Source organism: Eublepharis macularius, chromosome 1 (genome assembly GCF_028583425.1).
Source record: "Eublepharis macularius isolate TG4126 chromosome 1, MPM_Emac_v1.0, whole genome shotgun sequence".
Lineage (NCBI taxonomy): Eukaryota > Metazoa > Chordata > Lepidosauria > Squamata > Eublepharidae > Eublepharis > Eublepharis macularius.
The window spans coordinates 13,942,053-13,961,182 of NC_072790.1; the positions used below are offsets into that span (position 1 = coordinate 13,942,053).

The following is a 19,130-nucleotide window of genomic DNA, read 5'->3' on the forward strand; positions in this document are numbered from 1 at the left end:
AGGGTAAGAAGCTGTTCCAGTTGGCAGCAGAGGATAGGACTCGAAGCAATGGGCTTAAATGACATGCAGAAAGGTACCGGCTGGATATTAGGAAAAACTTTTTCACGGTCAGAGTAGTACAAAGGTGGAATCAGCTGCCTAGCGAGGTGGTGAGCTCCCCTTCACTGGCAGTTTTCAAGAAGAGGCTGGATGAATCTTTGTCAGGGATGCTTTAGGCTCATCCTGCATTGTGCAGGGAGTTGGACTAGAAGGTCTGCGTGGCCCCTTCCAACTCTGTGATTCTGTGATCAAAATTATGGAAATGTATTATTCTTGTTCTGCACTTGTGCAGATCTGGTAGGTAACTCTCAAAAGGACTTCACTGCATGTGTTAAAGAACTTTATTGATAAGCTACCAGTTTCAGCTCTTACTCCATCTTTGACAGGAATGGCATTTCTCTACAGGCTTAAAGCATAGATAGGATTTGGGTGAATTCCCAAATTCCCACCCCCTGAACTAACAGTCAGCTAAGTTCAAGCAAAAGCCTCCAGATGGGAGAGAGCAGAGCTGATATAGGAAAAGTCTCAAGGTCATGAGTCATATAGATCCAGAGGAGTTAGCCGTGTTAGTCTGTAGTAGCAAAAATAGAAAGGAGTCCAGTAGCACCTTTAAGACTAACCAACTTTACTGTAGCATAAGCTTTCGAGAATCACAGTTCTCTTCTTCAGATGCAAGGTCATGAGTGTCCATGCAAGCACCTCTTCCCAGGCTCAGGCGAGAGGAGTATAGGAGAACATACAGATAACAGTAGAGACTGCCCCTCCCTTGCATACTTCCACATCACAGCCAAGAAATAGCTTCAGCCTTTAGTTATACCCAGGGCATCAGAACATAAACAAACATTACGCAGGGTCTTGTTGGGTATGACAGGTGAACACCTGATAGCACTACACAATAGGTAAAGATCAGGCAACCAGAGAGAAAACAGGCTACCGCAAAAAGTGCTGTAACTTGTGAAAACGTGGTTTGGCATTCATCAACACTGGTGAACACTGAAACATCATCAGGCCTGAAGCCTCTTATGAGGCCTCTCTAACACAATGCCTTCTTTACAAGGATAAATTTCAGAAAGGAGGGGCAAGTGCTGGCAGGAGGAAATGGGGGGAATAGGGTGGAAGTGACATCTTGGGCAGTCTAGGAATTGCAAAAATTTTTACCATCGAGGGTTTTTTGTAAATCTTAGAGCATTCCATGGTGGCACCTCCGATTTTCAATGAAAATGGTATCAGTCCCATAATTGCTCTCAGGGACTGATGGCTGTAGCCTGGCAACACTATCCTGGCCCATTACAAAGCAAAGTCTGTGCATAAATGGAGTCAAATGTATTGATGGTAATGGGAGGTCATGCTTCCTAACCACCCACTGCTGTACAGAAAGGGTAATGTTGCCATCACGAGGTTCCACTCCAGAAGAAGTGACCATCCACCTATCTTGCAGGATTATGGCACCCTACCCGCTCTTTAACTTTCCATGCTCTTATCATTTTTATCAATAATGTTCTCTACTAAGTCAACAAGCTGATTCACTCTTTTACATACTGTACCTGTGAGGTAGGTGTTATGCGAGGAGTTGATCAAATAGTGCGACAGAGGCTGGGTCATATCTTCGTTCAAATCCAGTTTTTCAGGAGGAACCACTCCATTCTCCTCTCCACTCAAGTAATTCATAAATCCATCCACTGATATCTGCCCTGGGAGAAACATAAATTCAGAAGACACATACTTCAGCTCCAAGTACTCCACTTGTAGCAGTCTGGAAAACCCTTTAAAAAGTTTGGCTCATTTCTGGAGAGAGAGACAATAGCTTGTTGCTATTGCTATGCGCCTAACACCTTTACCCATCACAATCTTGGATTTTAACAAGGCAAGTAATCAGTACTCTTCCTTTCTCAGCTAATGTCTTTCAGCAGGAGTGGAACTAGAAAGAGGTGCCTCCCCCCTAATCAAGGCACAATTGGAGGTTTGGGGGCGTATTTTACACAAATTCACTCTCCATTTCTACTCATATATTGTGCTGGGTAATCCTTCAGTTCTAAAACAATTGGAACTTGTTCCTGAGTTTTACAGTCAGATCACATTCTCCAGAACTTGCTGAAAATCAAAGCCCTCTCCTCACATACAATGCCACTCCACCTCCTCTTATACCCTTCCAATTTTTCTTGAACAACTTGTACCCATCCACTACCACATTTCAGTCATGGGAATCATCCCACCAAGTCTCAGTAATTCCTACTATATCGTAGCCCTCTGTTTGCAAGAGAAGCTCAAGCTCTTCCTTCTTATTACCCGTACTTTGGGCATTGGTATACAGGCACTTGTAGCCTTGTACCTTTGTTTGATATGCCCTACCCAGGTGGGCCCCCGCTGCTATCACATCTTCATTGAAATCCCCATGTTGATCATCCCCCTCCCCTTGCGGCATCAGTTTTAAGCTCTCCTGATGAAGCTCTCCAGGTTCTTTCCAAACGTTTTCTTCCCTGACATTAAGAGGTGAAGTCCATGATGTGCCACAAGGCCTTCTCTGAGAAAACTTATCCCGTGGTTCCAGAACCCAAAGTGCTCCTGCCGGCACCACCACGTAAACCAATAATTCACCTCGAGTATGGTCTGCTCGAGGTGAATCATTGGTTGAGGTGGTGGTGCCGGCAGAAGTGCTTTGGGTTCTGGAACCACGGGATAAGTTTTCTCAGAGAAGGCCTTCTGGCACATGATGGGGTTCACCTCTCACGGTGAGGGAAGAAAATGTTTGGAAAGAACCTGAAATCCAACTGATATGTCTGAGTATGCTTTCCTAAAGTCCAACTGATATGTCTGACTACGCAAAGCTTTTCCCCTCCCCAAGACTGTAACTGCCAACATTTCACGGTCAATCAGTTCTTCCCTGTTGGTGAGAATAAAGTCCAATGTAGCAGAGCCCCTTATCTCCCTCTCCACTTCCTGAAAAATGAAGTTGTCAGCAAGACAAGTCAAGAATTTATTTGACCTTTCATTTTTAGTAGAGTTACACTTCCAACAGATATCCGGGAAATTGAAATCTCCGGTGTCCTGTCTCTTTGAGAACCTTGTAATTTGTTCTAGGAGTATCTCATCCAAGTCCTCTGCCTGGCTTGTTGGTCTATCGCAGACCCCCCCCCCATAATAACACTATTATTTCTTATTGCTTTTATTTGTACCCAGAGACTCTCAATTGAACTTCCATGCTCAGATACATGTATTTTCTCACAAATATATACATCCTTTACATATAATGTTACTCCTTCCCCCTTCCTTATTTTTTCTATCCCTTATAAACAAGTTGTATCCCTCAATCCTAGTATTCAAATTCTGAGTGTCATTCCACCAAGATTCAGTAATGCCTGTTATGTCATAGTCCCCTTCCTGTATTAGGACTTCAAGTTCCTTCTCCTTGTTTCCCTTACTCTGTGCATTAGTGTAGATACATCGGAATTCATGAGTTATATGCCCTGAGGTTTTCATTTCTGTACTTACCTATGAGCTAATGTTTCCTAGCATATGTGCCACTCCCACAAATCTTTACTGTTCTCATCTCCACTTGTAGGCTTTGAATTTTTGTCTCTCTCCCCTATGGGATTTAGTTTAAAGCCCTCCTTATCAGGTTTACAAGGCTCTTACTAAATGCAAATTGTCAAGTCAAAAGAACCTAAAGTACTTGCTCTATGGTGTCTATCCCTGAGAGTTCTCACAGCAAAAACAGAACTGAGACTCGGTAGTGGAATTCGTACTCATTTGCAAATGCAGTCGCACAAAGGGAGCTCCCATGAAAGCAGCATTCACATGTGCCGAGCAAGAGACAACCTGCATGTGAATTGAGGACCACACATAAAATCCTGTGCTTGAGCATTCCCAGGTAATTCACAACGTGTATATCCACTCACAGCTTCCTGCCTGAAACTGTTGGGCTTAGAAACAGCCCAGTGAGATTTGTAGAGAGAAACTTATTGAAACAAAATGTCAGTGCATAAAAGACAAGAAGTGATTTTCTAAAACTGTATTAGGTTTCCTCTTTAAAGTGGCAAAACCTCTTATACTTAATTGATGTAACTTTTTTTTCATTTTTTGCACGCACTTTGGCTTCATGTCAGAAGTAGCTATTATATGTCATGACTTTTTTTAAAATACTAAATTTTTCTTCAAGCATAAAGATCAGCATGTACTTCTTGCTTAATACGGAAGGAACTGCTTCCAATTAAACTGGCTGGATATCTTTGAAAGGACATTTAGAAAAGACATTTTTGCCCTTTTATATAGAAAAACTCTTACAGGATGATCTTTCTTCAAACCTAATTGAGAAATCAGTCCTAACAAAATAATATCCCTAATACGGGCAAGCTACTATCTACAAACACTCAAGTACTTCCATAGTATTACTGAAGAATATTAACATGCTTTAAATAAGTGGTGGCGGCGTTAACAGAGTTTCACAATAAAAGTCAAGCTGTCTGCTAACATTTTCTTTAGATAGTCACTCCCAAGTAAGATTTCCGCCCCCCTCTCCTATTGTAATTGGCAAATGCAGGAAACTCTTTTGGGAGGCATGGGGTAGAAAAGGGTTTTTTTTTTACATTTGAAGAATATTCAAATATTTAAGTATATTAAGTATTTAAATATACGAAGACTATTCTGTACAGAATATTAATCTTGACAAAAGGATGTCAAATTTTAGGGGGGACCGTATTCAGCTAAAAATGCTGGAGCTAAACATGTTACTGCAATGGGACACAAGATTGCAGTGTGGGGGGTGGGTGGGACTAGAGTAAATCAATACAAAAAACTGAAACCTACGTCTGATGTGTTTAAAGCAACACCATTTATTAATTTAAATAGGTTTTGCTTTTAAATATATCCTTGATTAATATATATTTAAGCACAAAATATGTGAAAATCTGATAATTACTAATCCGGATGCTTGATTCCTCCTCCCCATTCATTCAGACTATCTCAAGTAAATGAACCGTTCTTGAAAGAGGGGCTCACCTTCCCACAACCAAGGCTGCAGGAGTAAGCCCCACTGACCAAAACAGGATTCAGGTCTGAGGAGACCTGCTTTGGTTTGCTCCCCAGGAGAGCAATTCCAAGCAGGCCTGCTCAGAATCGTGCTCTGGTTTATTCAATGGGTCTTACTGTCAGGAAGGCATTTTTAGGATTGCACTGCAAATTACTAAATCGAGCACTAGTTGAGTGTACCCAGGATGTTGCACAAACTGTCATTAGCTTCTCCCAAGAAAGGTCTCAGGAGAAACAGCTGGTGCAAAATAGGCATTTTATGTTATGACATGTTACTTAGAGACAGAATGGAAACACAGCCCGTCCATAAGGCTAAAGCCTCTCATACACTTTGCCAGAAGGAGACATATTGACTTGTGTGGTTAATGTTATGCAGCAAGCTCAAGTATTCACTTTGCCATTGCTAATTTATGCTAGGTCGACTGTAACAGCTGATTTCCGTCTTGGCTTCAGATGCTACACTCAAATCAAACTTTAAATAAAATTCTTGTTCATTGTCAATGCTCAGAATTGCATCAAACTCTCATAAATTAATATGCATATTTAATACAGATCTAAATATAATGAATACAAATGGATATATATAAAAACAGGACAAACATTTGTCTTTTAAAAAAAATTAACAGCATACTGCTGTTTTTGCTGTCTTTCCAAGAGATTTATTTCTGGCTTCTTTCCCCACTATATAAAACACAGGAAAACAAACAATATTCTGTGTTGCACAACATGCTTCACAATTGGCTACTCTGAGCAGCTCAGCTGGTTTTCATTTTTATAACTAAAAAAAATGTAGGGTAGCAGCTGAGCTGTTAAGAGGTTGTCTACATTTCCCCCCAAAATAGCAAATCCGTGTGACTGTTTAAAAAACTATCCTGATAGACAGACTGCAAGAGGAAATGCATTAGGACATCTAATGTGTAATCCTAAAAAGAGTTAACTGGAATAAAAGTTAACTGCTAGTCTTTCTGGCTTAAAAAAATTAATTTCAGAGTTGGAAGGGACCACCAGGGTCATCTAGTCCAACTATAATATCCCCAACAAATGGGTAGTCAATAAATACATAAAAACCTCCAACAACAAATGATCCATCACCTCACAGGAGAGACTGTTGAAATGTGGAACCACCACACTGTCAGGAAATTCTTCCTCAAATTTAATTGAAATCCCCTTAGCTGTAGTTTATACCCATTAGTCCAAGTCCTGTCATCCAACATAACTGAAAACATATCAGCACCATCCTCCTTAGTGGTTGTCCTTTCGGCACTGGAAGGTGACGTATCACCTCGCAAGCATCTCTTCTCCAATGCCGAGATTCCCAGCTTCTTCAGCCTCTCCTCGTAGGACATAGTCTCCACACCCCTTACCAGCTTTGTTACCCTATGCTGGACTCATTTCACCTTAATGACATCCTTCTTAAAGTGTGGTGCCCTAAACTGAACACAAGATTCCAGGCGAGACCTAACCAAGGCAGTGTACAGCACCACCAATACCTTCTGTGACCTCAACCCAGCCTAAAACCACATTGGCCTTTTAAAAAAAAAAAAACTACATCACACTCCTGGCTCATATTAAGCTCCTGGTCCAGTAGAACCACCAAATTGTTTTCAGAGGTCGTACTACCCAGCCAGGTTTCATCTATCCAATATTTATATAGCTGATTTTTATCACCCAATTGTAAGACTTATCTATTAAACTTCAGTTTATTTACCTGGGCCCAAGCCTCCATCCTGTACAAGTACAGCTAACAAGAACAAGAACAACAACCATGTGCTTATATGCCAAATCAGTTGTGTAGTAAAATTTGGCCTTGTATTTTACTTGCAATTTTGTTAGGTTTATCCATTTATATCCTATATGTGCATGTCTTAATGTCTCTGTGATTGTTCTGAGATCTTGTTGATTGTTTAGAACCTTGTTGGATAAGTCAGTGAATACAGAGATTGGAACTTCTTTAAAGGAGAGTGAGCTTCGGGTTCTGGGTGTTTCTAGTATTTTTTTCTGAGTTCTCCAGTCCAGGAAGACAGCAAAGATGTCTCTAGGACCTTTTCATTTAGGTCATTAGGGTGGTTCTGTGGGGCCATGTGGAACGCTTTAGTTATTACAGGGGGCACAGCATTTATAGTTGGAGAGCTTGTGCTAGACAGTTTGCAAGGAAGATAGGTAAGTCCTCTTTGATGGTCAATTGTTCATCAAAGCCCCTGAATTTAATATTCATTTGCCCTGCTGAGAGTTCTAAATTTAGAATTCTTTCTCGCATGTGGTTGTCTTTTTGAAGTGTAATGATCTCATCTTATAATGAGATTCCAAGGTCCAGTGTGCAGTCTGCTTTTTGAGTGACGTTGCTTAAAGTTATTTTAAATTCAGTGAATTGGTCTATTAAGGGCTTGATAAGGGTCAACATATTGTCTAAGATTTTTTGTTCCATATTTGTTATTAAGGCTGTTAGCGTGGGGTTGGGATAATCCTGCTGAGCTTCCCTCAGCTGCCATTTTGTCTGTGTCACTTTTGTTCTTGACCTGAGTTGTACGTGTTTGTGATGAAGAGAAGAAGTTTTGCAGCTTTCTGGATGCTCTGGAGTTTGACTTTTTTATCAGGGTCTTCTTTACCCATAACATTTTGAGGTTGTGAGTTGTTATGGTGGTGTTTTGTGAGGTTCTGAGTTTGAAAAGGGTCAGAGTTCACTCCTTAGGCATCCACCTTCTTCTGCGCCGGTGTCACGCTCCCAGCAAAGTAGTATGGAAAGCTGAGTTCCATACTATACCTGACTATTGGCATTATGTTCCTGAATAGTTTTTTGTGCTGTTTTCATATAGACTAGAAAGCCGTGTTCCCATTTCACATTTCTAAGCATCTGCTGTTGTGAATGAGGTAAATTATAATACATGAGAAGCCAAATCTGTACCCCATTTAAGATGTGACTGAGAATAGCAAGCAACCCTCAAAGTAGACAGAAACAAAGTCATTATAGGATCAAATCATTGTGTGAGTGAGACTTAAGAGTCATGAGAGTTTCGGGCTTTAGTTTGTGTCCGTGCTCAACTATAGAATGTGCTGTGAGGCAATTTTATCACCTCCACACAAGCCCAAGTTGCCAAGGCACAGGAAAACTTACGTGTGTGGCTGCATTCAGCAGACTATTTCTTCACAGGGCTGTAAGTTGCCACTCAATGGATTTTGAAATACCCACCATAATCCAACGGGTAATTTAAATGTATGGCATTCAAGGTGTGCGAAAATAAAATGGAGGAGAAAACAAATAAAATGAAGGACTTCTCTTCATATCACTTGCATCCCAGTACCAACAATAGAGAGTTCTACCATCTTGCAGAATGCAGGAATTAGCCACCTATGTATGGCTCAAGTGTTTGGGCAACCGAGTGAACATAAGTTAGCTAGTGTGGTGTAGTGGTTAGAGTGCTGGACTGGGATCTGGGAGATCCAGGTTCGAATCCCTGCTCTGCCATGGAAACTTGCTTGGTGACCCTGCGCCAGTCACAGTCTCTCAGCCTAACCTACCTCACAGGATAGTTATGAAGATAAAATGGAGGAAAGGAAAATGATGTAAGCTGCTTTCAGTCCCCAATAGGAAGAAAGACGAGGTAAAAATGAAGTAACTAGCTAGTTGGTTAGCTAGTTAACTAGATTAACCTAGAATTGCTAATAGACAGAAACTGCTTTACCATGTAGACAACCAACCATGACAAATACGAAATCCCACCATCTACTCAAGTTTCTATCTTATTCAGGCTTCTGGCTCTGCAAATAAACACAAGTTTTTAAGAAGTCACCAAGCTTATTTTTCATCAGGGGCTCTGCCTCCTCTAACATGTACTTCCAGCAATGTGCTGGTTTCATGAAGTATGACTTATGAGGGATGTGGTTTAAGTCAGATGCTATATTTAAAACAGTCCTGCATTATTAAGGTGTCTTCAGTGGAAAAGCAGGGCCTTCCCAGCTTTGTACCTGTTTCTGCCAGCATGGACTGTTGCCTAGGAGACAGACCAATCAAATTGTCAAAGGACTCTCCACACCAGTATTTTTATGCTTTTTAGTGAACACAGATTTAGAATACTGAGACCAACTGTATAAAAGTCTAACAGTTTTAACATGGAAGAAGGATAACAATTAAATGGAGACTGAAATCTTATGTATCTTATATATTAGTTTTTTACTGGGAGGCAGTTTTTTTCACAAAAATACACGGGGGATTTGGGGTGGGAAAATTCTGTATGTCTCTTTAGGAAGTCTAAAATCATTATGAAGTTATGTATTGAACCATTCCACTCCCTTATAACATTGCCCGCCCCCCCCCCAAAGGAAAGGGAAGGAAGGAAGATTGCCTGCAAGATTTTTTTATCCCAGATTTAAATTCATCTTCAGGCTGGAAAAGCAATCAATCAATAAAAAATGTCATGGAAGTTGAGCTCTCCATCCCAGTCCTATGTGAAGTTTCAAAAATTTACTAAAAAACATTGGACTAGAGATGGACACGAACCGAGAAAAAATGAACCGTGCGGTTCGTGGTTCGTGTTTCACGAACCATGAACCACAAACGTTTATGAACTTTTCATTTGGTTCATGAAAATGTCACTTCTGGGTCAGCAGAAGGTCACTTCCAGGGCTGCAGAAAGCCTATTCCCCTCCCCATTGCTTAGAAAACTGATTGATCGGTGCTAGGCTGTCTGCAGTGACGAACCAAAAAACGAACCAAACAAACCGACTTAAAAGTTCATGGCAGTTTGTCAGAAATGGGCTCTGACAAACCACCGGTTCATTAACCATGAATTGGCCCGGTTCATGACGAATTTTGGTTCGTATTTCGGTTCGTGCCCACCTCTACAATGGATACATCTAGTGTCTGTGTCTTTTAAAAATCAACATTAGGCAGTTTATTATGTTCACTTGATGCAGAGATGTACCCATGAACCCTTTTTGGGTGAACAGTGGAAGCTCAAGATAACAATTATGCACTTGTCATTTTAGAGATTTTTCGTAAAAAAAAAATTCACATCTAAAGTTATTCTGAGAACCAACATACCAAAGTGGCTAAAGTTTTTGGCTTTGTTCAATGAGAACAGGATTCTTGCTCAGCCCTGAAGCCTACTAGGAGATCTTAGCTCTCTCCTCTCTTAGTCAAACTTACTTTATGCAAGGTGTCGTGAAGATAAAATGGCAGAAAAGTCCCTAAGTGTGTTGCTTTGAGTTCCTTGAAAGAAGGGCAGAATAAAGCAAAAAAATCACCAATACTTTTACCTGAGCTCATCTCTTATCAATCACCATCTATTTTATTTCAGCTATGTTGTTACCAGCATAGATTTATGATTAGACTGTTTCAGCATTTACCTGCATGTTTCTTCTTCAAACAGTTTCAAATATAAATATAGGCACAGCAAATGTAGGATGGCCACTCAATGAGGAGGCCAGCTATAAAAATGCAGCTATTAACGATGGACATAGTAAATTCGGCAAGGGAGTGGCAAATAACTACTGCCAACTCCCCTATTGCTTTTCTGCTTCCAGCAACTTTCCTTAAGTTGGATTTCCCTTACTTCCCCTGCATCTGTCTCTCTCTTTCTTGCTCCCTTTGCCTGTTCCACGTCTCTTCCTCTCATAGGACATCCCTTTGGCCCTGCTTCCTGCACATCATCATCCTTAGGCAGCCACATCTTCTATTTTCCTTTCATTCTCTTTGCTTCTATTCCTTGCCAAACCTTTGAAGAAATGTTGCATAGAGACACCAACCTGAACAGCTATGAAGAAATGGCAAGGAATCTGAATTTCAGGTCATTTGGAAGTGTCAGAGGTTGAGATCATGTAGGAAGGTACGAGAAGAGGCAACGGTATAATCAGAAAGGGTTTCATCGAGCTGTTAATTGCTAATTAGAGTCTTGTGTGTATCTTCCTTGATTTTTACCATTTATCTTTTTCAAACTGTACATTATATCTGGAAGAATTATTATATTTCACCGTATGAGTCAATACATTGCAATACAGGCTGTGGATATGATAACATGCATATTTGACTTTGACGACATTACATACAACTTGGCCATGCTGGAGATTAGGGATCTTCCCTGACTGCTAGATGAAAAGAGACAGGATAGTAATTGTTTTTTTTGTAATAGATGCACCTCTGAGATTTTGTATTTGTCTTACTGGCTTGTGTGTCCCCCCTCTAAACAAAAAGCAGTCAATAAATAAAAACGTCACCGAAGTTGAGCTCTCCATCCCAGTCTTATGTAAATCATTGTGAGAAAACTCAATACACTTAAATAAAACCTCAAATATAGTAGGAATACAGCCCTCCTGGCACACAGCCCTGCTGTTAAAGCTGGGGGCCGATATTTGATGCCCTGGAGGCAGCACCATCCCTGCTGATCAAGGGACTGGCTAGGAGGGCAGAGCCAGGGGCCTTAGGAGGTGGCTCCGCCCTGCCTGGCTGCAGTTGTGAAGTATCGCTTGGTGGATGTAGACACATAGTGTTGCTCCAGCCGAGCGACAAGGCAGGTGTTCTAGTGGCAGCAGCAGCAGCGGAGGCGACGGTGGCCTTGTGAGGCTGCGGAGAGTGTGGAGCGCCTGCAGGGTGAAGTGCGGAGGCGGCGTTGGCGGCATCAGTGACGTGTGCCCCGGGCGGTGGCACTGCGGCCTGCTTCGCCAGAGATGCAGCAAGGTGGCAGCAGCAGCATGCGTGCCGGGCAGCAGAGCTTTGGCCTGCTTCCCCAGCGGCACGGCCTTTTGTCTGCCACATCACCCCAGGTCAGGATGATAGCAGCTGGGGAGAAGGCGCCTTTGCAATGCAGGGGGGCTGTGGCTGCTTAACAGCCTTTCGCGGGTGACAGCAGCCAGGTTCAGTGCAACCTTCGAGGCCCCAGGCTGTCCAGTTTGTGGGGACCTCAAACCCCGAAACACTCCTGTGGCTTACAGAGGGTAGCTGGCTACTGGGCTATTTGGGCCTTGGTTCGTGGGGTGGCACTTTGACTTTGCCCTTGCAGGCGGCCCTAGGCAGGCATAGCTCATGCTGCCCCCATGCACCTCAGGGCCTTCCCAGGGCCCGGTTCTTGGCCTTTCAAAAATAAATAAATCAATTAAAACGCCTGGTGGCCATTGCCCCAGCTTGGCTTGGCTTCTTGGCTATTTACCCAACGGCCAACTTGTCCCGAGTTGCGGTCTGCTGGGGCATTTTCAGGTGTTGCATGGCTTTCAGTTGTGGCATAATGTGAGAGCAGCCATTGTGTTTTGGCTTCGAAATTCCTGGTTGGTGAGGCAGCCATTTTGAGGGGTGTGCTGGGAGGTGGCCATTTCGTAGGGGGTGGCCTCTTTTCTGGAGAGTAGCCCTCATGTTCTTATTCGCATATTGCCTCCTAAAAAGGGTAGTGGCCCCTTCAAGGGGCCACTAACTGCAGGGGCAACTGGCTGCCTTGGCATTTGTTAGTAAGGCCCGGAGATTGTCTGAGGCCATGGGCGGTTTCCGGGTCAGGAAGATGCTGGAGGGTTGGTCCCGGAAGGGCGCGGTTTGTTCCGACCCTAGGAAGCCCATCACCCCTCCTCAAGTTGGGTTTGAGTGGTGTTAAATTTGGCTCCCATTCCTTTAGGGTTGAGGCTGCTTCAACGGCAGCGGCCATGGGGTATCCCAGGCAGGTGATTCAGCAGGTGGGCAGGTGGAGGTCCTCTGCCTACCGTTCCTATGTTTGTCCCCTATCATAATTTTAAATGGTTACTAAGTGGTTGTTTCACCTAGGTCCTGTGTCTCCCAGCAGGAAGCAACGTATCCTGATCTGTGAGCACAGCTTTGTGTTCTGGGTGGCCCATCAAGCACGGAGGACACCGATTGGGTACCAGCTTGAGTTAAGTGAATGGGCCACGGTGGAATGGCAGGGCCGGCATGGTCTTAGGTGGCTGGGCCTGCTGCCATTGTTGTTTGGAGTTGGGAGTTATGCCCTGCCTCATATTCTTGTTATTCATTTAGGGGGTAATAACTTAGGTCTTGTGCAGGGCAAGGTTTTGTCCTTGCAAGCGAAGACGGGCCTGCACTTGATTGCAGAACTCTGGCCGTGGGTGTGGTCAGCAATGATCTCATGACGGGTTTGGAGGGGGGCTGAAGACCACCAAACCATTGAAAGGGCCAGGATGAAGGCCAATAGGGCCTTTCAAAAGGCCTTGGGGGAGGGGTTGGGTGTTTATTTGCCCCACCCCAGGATCAGAGTTGAGTTTCTTGACCTCTACAGAGGTGATGGGGTGCACTTGTCCAAAGTGGGCAACAAAAAGTTTCTTGATGACTTGCGGCAAGGGCTCCGGTTAGCCTTAGGCTATCAGTGGGGTCGCTAGGGCCTAAGCAGAGGCTTGGTCCTGGCATTGGCAGGTTTGAGTTTTGAGATAGGGTGTGGGCCGGTGAACACCCTTGGCGCTTCCCTATTGGTGGGAAGAGGGGCCTGCCAGGAGCGCCTGGTACTGCTAGTGATGGCTGCCAGCTGCAGGGGCAATCTGCCTTCAGGAACCCCTGCATGCAAGTTCTTCCCTCACTGCTGTACGGCTGAGGTGTTAGGAGCTTGAAGGGGGTGTGACCAAATTGCCTGGCCAGCCAGGTCCACGCCATCCATGGATGGGTTGCACCCAGGGCTTCAGGGCTCACCCAGACAGGTGAAGGTGGTGGTCCAGGGTGGACCCTGGGGTTTGACCTGTACTGCTATAGGCCGTAGCTGCTGTTCTGGCTTGTTCTAGTTGTATAAAGTTAATTTTTTACTTTTTCTACATGTCCACCGCATAGGAAAGAAAGAATCCTCTGCATCCTTACATTTCCGGCATGACCCTATGTATTTCTTGTCCATTTTTAAAATATCTTTTGGTGTAATGTACCATCTACAAAACATTTTATACAAATTTTCTCTGAGTATTTGGCTTGCTGTAAATTTTATGCCCTTAATCCATAAATTTTCCCATTGTAGAAAAGTAATTTCTTCTCCAAAATTTTGCATCCATTTTATCAGACAAGTTTTAACTTGTTCTGTTTCTCTATCATATTGAAGTAAAAGTTTGTAAATCTTGCCCAAAATATGATTCTTTTCCTGAGTAATTATCTTCTTGAAATCAGTAAGATCCCTCAATTGACCTCTGTGATTTTTGAGAGCTTCCTTCAGTCTGGAGACCACCTGGCGATATATCAACCATTGTATTTTCTTTCCTCTGTTGCAATCTTCCATGATTTTATCTCTCCTTGGGGATTTATCATGTCTTGATAAGTTATAAAGTCATTAACTTTTCTTTGACTTTTATCACAAAAGGCATCAATCAGTGACAGTATCAGTGATATCCGTGAGCTTATCCTTGTTCTAACCGAATCCCAGATTTGAATCAAGCTGTCTCTTATTACGAGTTTCTTGTTTTGACCTTGCCCTTCTCTTCACCCAGAAGTAATTATGCAATCCTTCTGGTAGATCAACCACTTCTAATCGTATTAATCTGTCATAATAATACCATACTTTGTAAACCGCTCTGAGTGGGTGTTAAGTCATCTTGAAGGGTAGTATATAAATTGAATGTTATTATTATATTTATATGTATAAATATTATAATTTATTATAATAATAAATTATTATTTATATTATAAATAATGCAATATATAAAATTATATTATTATATCAATTACAATAATAATATTTACACTGTCTCTGCTGATTTTGAAGTGTCTTTTCTTTTATACTAATTGGTAACATTTGAAATAAAAAATTAATTTTCGGTAAGTTATTCATTTTGATTGTAGAAATTCTTCCTATCCAAGATAATTCCAATTCTGACCACCTTTCAAGATCTTTTTGAATCCTCCTCCATAATACTTCAAATAATACTTTAAATAATGTTTCCTTTTGTCTTGTTATATTTATGCCCAGATATTTCACTGGATTCACTGCCGTTTCACATCCCAACAATTCCTCAATTTTTTCTTCCTCTTGCCGTGTTAACAACTTAGGGATTATTTTAGTTTTTTTCCTATTCACTTTAAATCCTGAGAACTTTCCAAAACTTACAAGATGTTCCATAATGTGGTGTAGCATCTCATGTGGATTCAAAATTGTCAAAATAATGTCATCTACATAATATTTCAATTTAAATTCTTTGTCATCAGCTTTCAAACCTTTAATTTTAGAGTCCTGCCTTAACTTTGAAGCAAAAATTTCCATTGCTAAGATAAATAATTGTGGTGACAGAGGACAGCCTTGTCTTGTGCCCTTTTCGATTTGTAATTGTTCTGTTAATACCTCATTAATTAAAATCTTGGCCTTTTGCTTTGTATAAATTCCTTGTATCCAATTCTTGAACTCTAAGTCACAGTTTAAATTCTGTATTACTTTTTGTAAAAAAATACAGGAGAGATAGTCAAATGCTTTTTCTGCATCCCAAAAAATAAATGTGGTCTTATATCTCCCCGCCCCCACTAGTTCCATTGTGTCTGTTACAAATTGGACATTTTCTTTCATATATCTCTTTGCGATAAATCCCGTCTATCTGGGTGTATTATATTTGCAATAAATTTTTTAAGCCTTTCGGCCAATATAGGAATAAACAATTTGTAATCCACATTTAATAACGAGATGGGTCTATATGATTGGGGCAACATTGGATCATTTCCTTCTTTGTATATCAATGTTATATGAGCCTCCTGCCACGTTGAAGGTAAAATTTTATCTTCACTTATTTTATTCATCACTTTTTGAAGTGGCAGGATCAATTCTTCTTCTAAGATTTATAATATGTTGCTGTTAACCCACCTGGACCTGGAGCTTTTTCTTTTTTCATTTTTCTTATTGCTTGTGAAATCTCTTGTACTTTAATATTATTGTTCAACAGCTCCTTATCTTCCAATTTAACCTTTGAAATTAACGTATCTTTAATGTAATCTTCGATTCCTTGTTCTTCAGGGATTTCTTTCATATAATTTGGAAAAGAAGGAAATAAACTGCTGATGTATTTCTTTTTCTATATGCGTAATCCCATCTAATTTTTTGACTCCTATTATCCTTCTTCTTTCGGATTCTTTCCCTTAGCAATGGGCCAAAAAGCGACCTGGTTTATTTGCATGTTCAAAATGTTTCTGCTTCATAAAGTTTAATTTCTTCTGCATTTCTTCAACTTGTAATAAATTCAATTGATTTCTTAATTATTTAATTTCAGCTAATATTGTTTTCTTAAGAGTTTTTTGTGCTGTTCTTCCAAAAGTTGAATTTTAGCTATAATTTCATTCATCTGTTTTGCTTTCTCCTTCCTTTTTCTGGAAGTCAAAGCTATCAAATTCCCTCTCATAAAAGCTTCACTAGCTTCCCAGATTGTGGTGATGGAGGTACCATTGGTGCAGTTCAATCTAAAGAACTCTTCTAAATCTTTCTTACATTTCTTTAGAACTTTATCTTGCAATAAGATATTATCATTCAATCTCCATCTTCTTTCCTTAAATCCGCCTTGTTGTCACTCCATCAATAGGGAATTATGATCTGCATAAGTTTTTGGTTAAATCTCTGCTTTCTTTAAATTCAATAATGTAGATTTTGAAATCCAACACATATCTATCCTGGAATATGTTTGATGTCTATCTGAGAAGAAAAAATAATCTTTAGATTTGGGGTTATAACTCTCCGGGCATCCACCAGTTGAAACATCTCCATGTAGGGAAAGACATTCTTGGGTAATTTTCCTCCTTTTTTTTTTTTGATCAATCCTTTTTAAAATCCAACACTCCGTTCATATCCCCGCAAATAATAATTTCTCCCTCTTGAAAGTCCAGCAATTTTTCAAAAAAAATTCTCATGAAATTTTTCTTTTGTATTATTTGGTGCATATAATTTAACAAAGGTACTGATTCTCCCTTCCGGACACTTGATTTTCAAAAATATGTATCTTCCTTCAGAACCTTTCAATTTCTCAACAACATTAACTTGTTGATTCCTCATGTGGACTGCCACTCCTTATTTTTTTTCTTCTGCTGATGATACATACACTATACCTAATTTTTTATTATTTAAAATGTGCTCATGAATTCTTTTTATACGGGTTTCTTGAATACATATAACGTCCACTTTTTGTTTCCTTAGCTAATTTAATATTTTTTTAAAAAAAAATCATTTATGAATTTTCCAAATATAAACAAAAACATACGTGAATGGTTAACAAACTGAATAACTATTTACATGAATACTTGAACTTACAAGCTGATTGAGAAAGTAGTCACATTAAAATTACTACATTGTGAGCGGAAGAGTCAGGGGTATTCTTTTGGTTGTTGCAAAGGTAGTCCAAGAATGGTAGCCATTGTTCTAGGGGTGTTTGTTGGTGTTGTCAGTTGTTCAAATTGATTAGGTAGTTAGAAATTTTGTCCATAACGAAGAAGTCCCATAGTTTCTCGATCCAGCTTGACAAAGGTGGTAGATGTTCTTTCTTCCAGGAGGAAGCTATCAGAGATTTTGCAGCAGAAAGCATTGTTGAAATGAGATCATTCCTTATGGTAGGAACCATGGGGTCTTCCCATAGGCTTAACAAAATTATTTCTGGTTGCAAGGGTATAGTGTAACCAGTTATAGATTTAATGCACAAAATAATTGACTTCCAAAATGATAGGATTTTGAGGCAACTCCACCAGCAATAAAAGAAATCTATTGTGCTGCATCGTCTCCAGCAATATGGTTGAAAAGTTGGGTTGATGTGGTGGAGTTGAAGCAGAGTCATGTACCACCTGGCTATGATTTTGAAAGATTGAGTTTTGATGTTGCTTACCCTGCTTTATAGATTTTTGCTATGCCAGATAGATTTCCACTGGTTGTTTGTGAAGGTGGTGTTGCAATCTTTATGCCATTTTTTTATACAAGTGGGGGTGTTGTTTTGGAGATCAGGGACTGGCAGATAACGGAGATTAAGCCCTTATGAGGTATGATTGGTTGTTTTAGGAGAATTTCAAAATTGGTTAGGTCCCTTTTTAGAGCTTCTTTGATTTTAGGGTTCTCCAACAGATGCTTTAATTGAAAGTAATGGAACCAGGGAATTTTAATGTTGGTATTCCATTCTATTTGTGATTTGGCTAAAAAAGCACTTTGTTTGCTAACATCCATTAGTCTTGTTTTCTGAATGGAATTCCGTATTTTAGAGAAATTAGGATCCTTGCCAGGAAGAAACCAAAGTTGCTCAAGAAACGAAGATAAAGGAGAGATTTCTGGGGCCAAGCGCTTTCTAGTTTTGTCCCAGATTTTAAGAGAAGTACTTAGGTATTCATTTTGTATTATTTGAGTGAGTCTTTCTGGATGTTTTAGCCATATTATATCATGTATGTCTAATGACTGAATGTGAGCTGTTTCTATGTATACTCTTCGTTTGTTTAGTAAGGTGGTTAGGTTTACCAACTGGGAAGCTTCATAGTAAGATTATAAATCTGGAATTGCCCTACCACCTTTCATGGCCTGGTAGCTTATCCTTGGGTGTTTATTTTCCCATATGAATTTATTGAGATTTTGCCAGGTTCATAGTTCAGAATCTTGAATTAGAAATGGGAGCATTCTAAAACTGAATATGAACAGTGGGAGGATCATAAATTTAATTAGATCTTTTCAGCCCAGGTTAACGTTAGCTTCAGCCAGTCTTTGAATGAATTATTAACTTTGCTGATGAGCTCTGTATAGTTACTGGCTTTAAGGTTATCTAAATCATGTGCAATCATAATACCTAGGTAGTTCCAATTATTGGTTATCCAGCTATAGTCAAATGTAGCTGAGATATTATTATATTGATTGGGAGGAATTTCTATAGGGTATAATTCAGATTTTGTTGTATTAATTTTGAAACCTGAGATTTGACTGAAATTGAATATAGTGGATTCCAGGACTTTAAATGAAAGAATAGGTTTTGTGACATATAGGACCATGTCATCCGTGAAGAGGCTGATTTTGAATTAATGGCCATTTATATTGACTCCATGTATGTTGGGGTACTGCCTTATGGATTCTGCCAGCGGTTCTATAGATAAAGTGAAGAGTAGAGGGGAGAGGGGGCAGCCCTGTCTAGTGCCTCTGGTAAGTTTAAAGTCCCTGGAG

General features: G+C 40.6%; 1 protein-coding gene across 1 annotated transcript in view; it reads right to left on the bottom strand.

Annotated features, from left to right (window-relative positions):
* The window catches only part of PLCB1 (phospholipase C beta 1), a 698,812-nt gene that overhangs the window by 239,463 nt on the left and 440,219 nt on the right, over positions 1-19,130 (bottom strand). Inside the window, exon 10 of the mRNA XM_054975035.1 lies at positions 1,584-1,730. Within this exon, the coding sequence (XP_054831010.1) occupies positions 1,584-1,730 (147 nt within the window). The remainder of the gene's footprint in view (positions 1-1,583; positions 1,731-19,130) is intronic.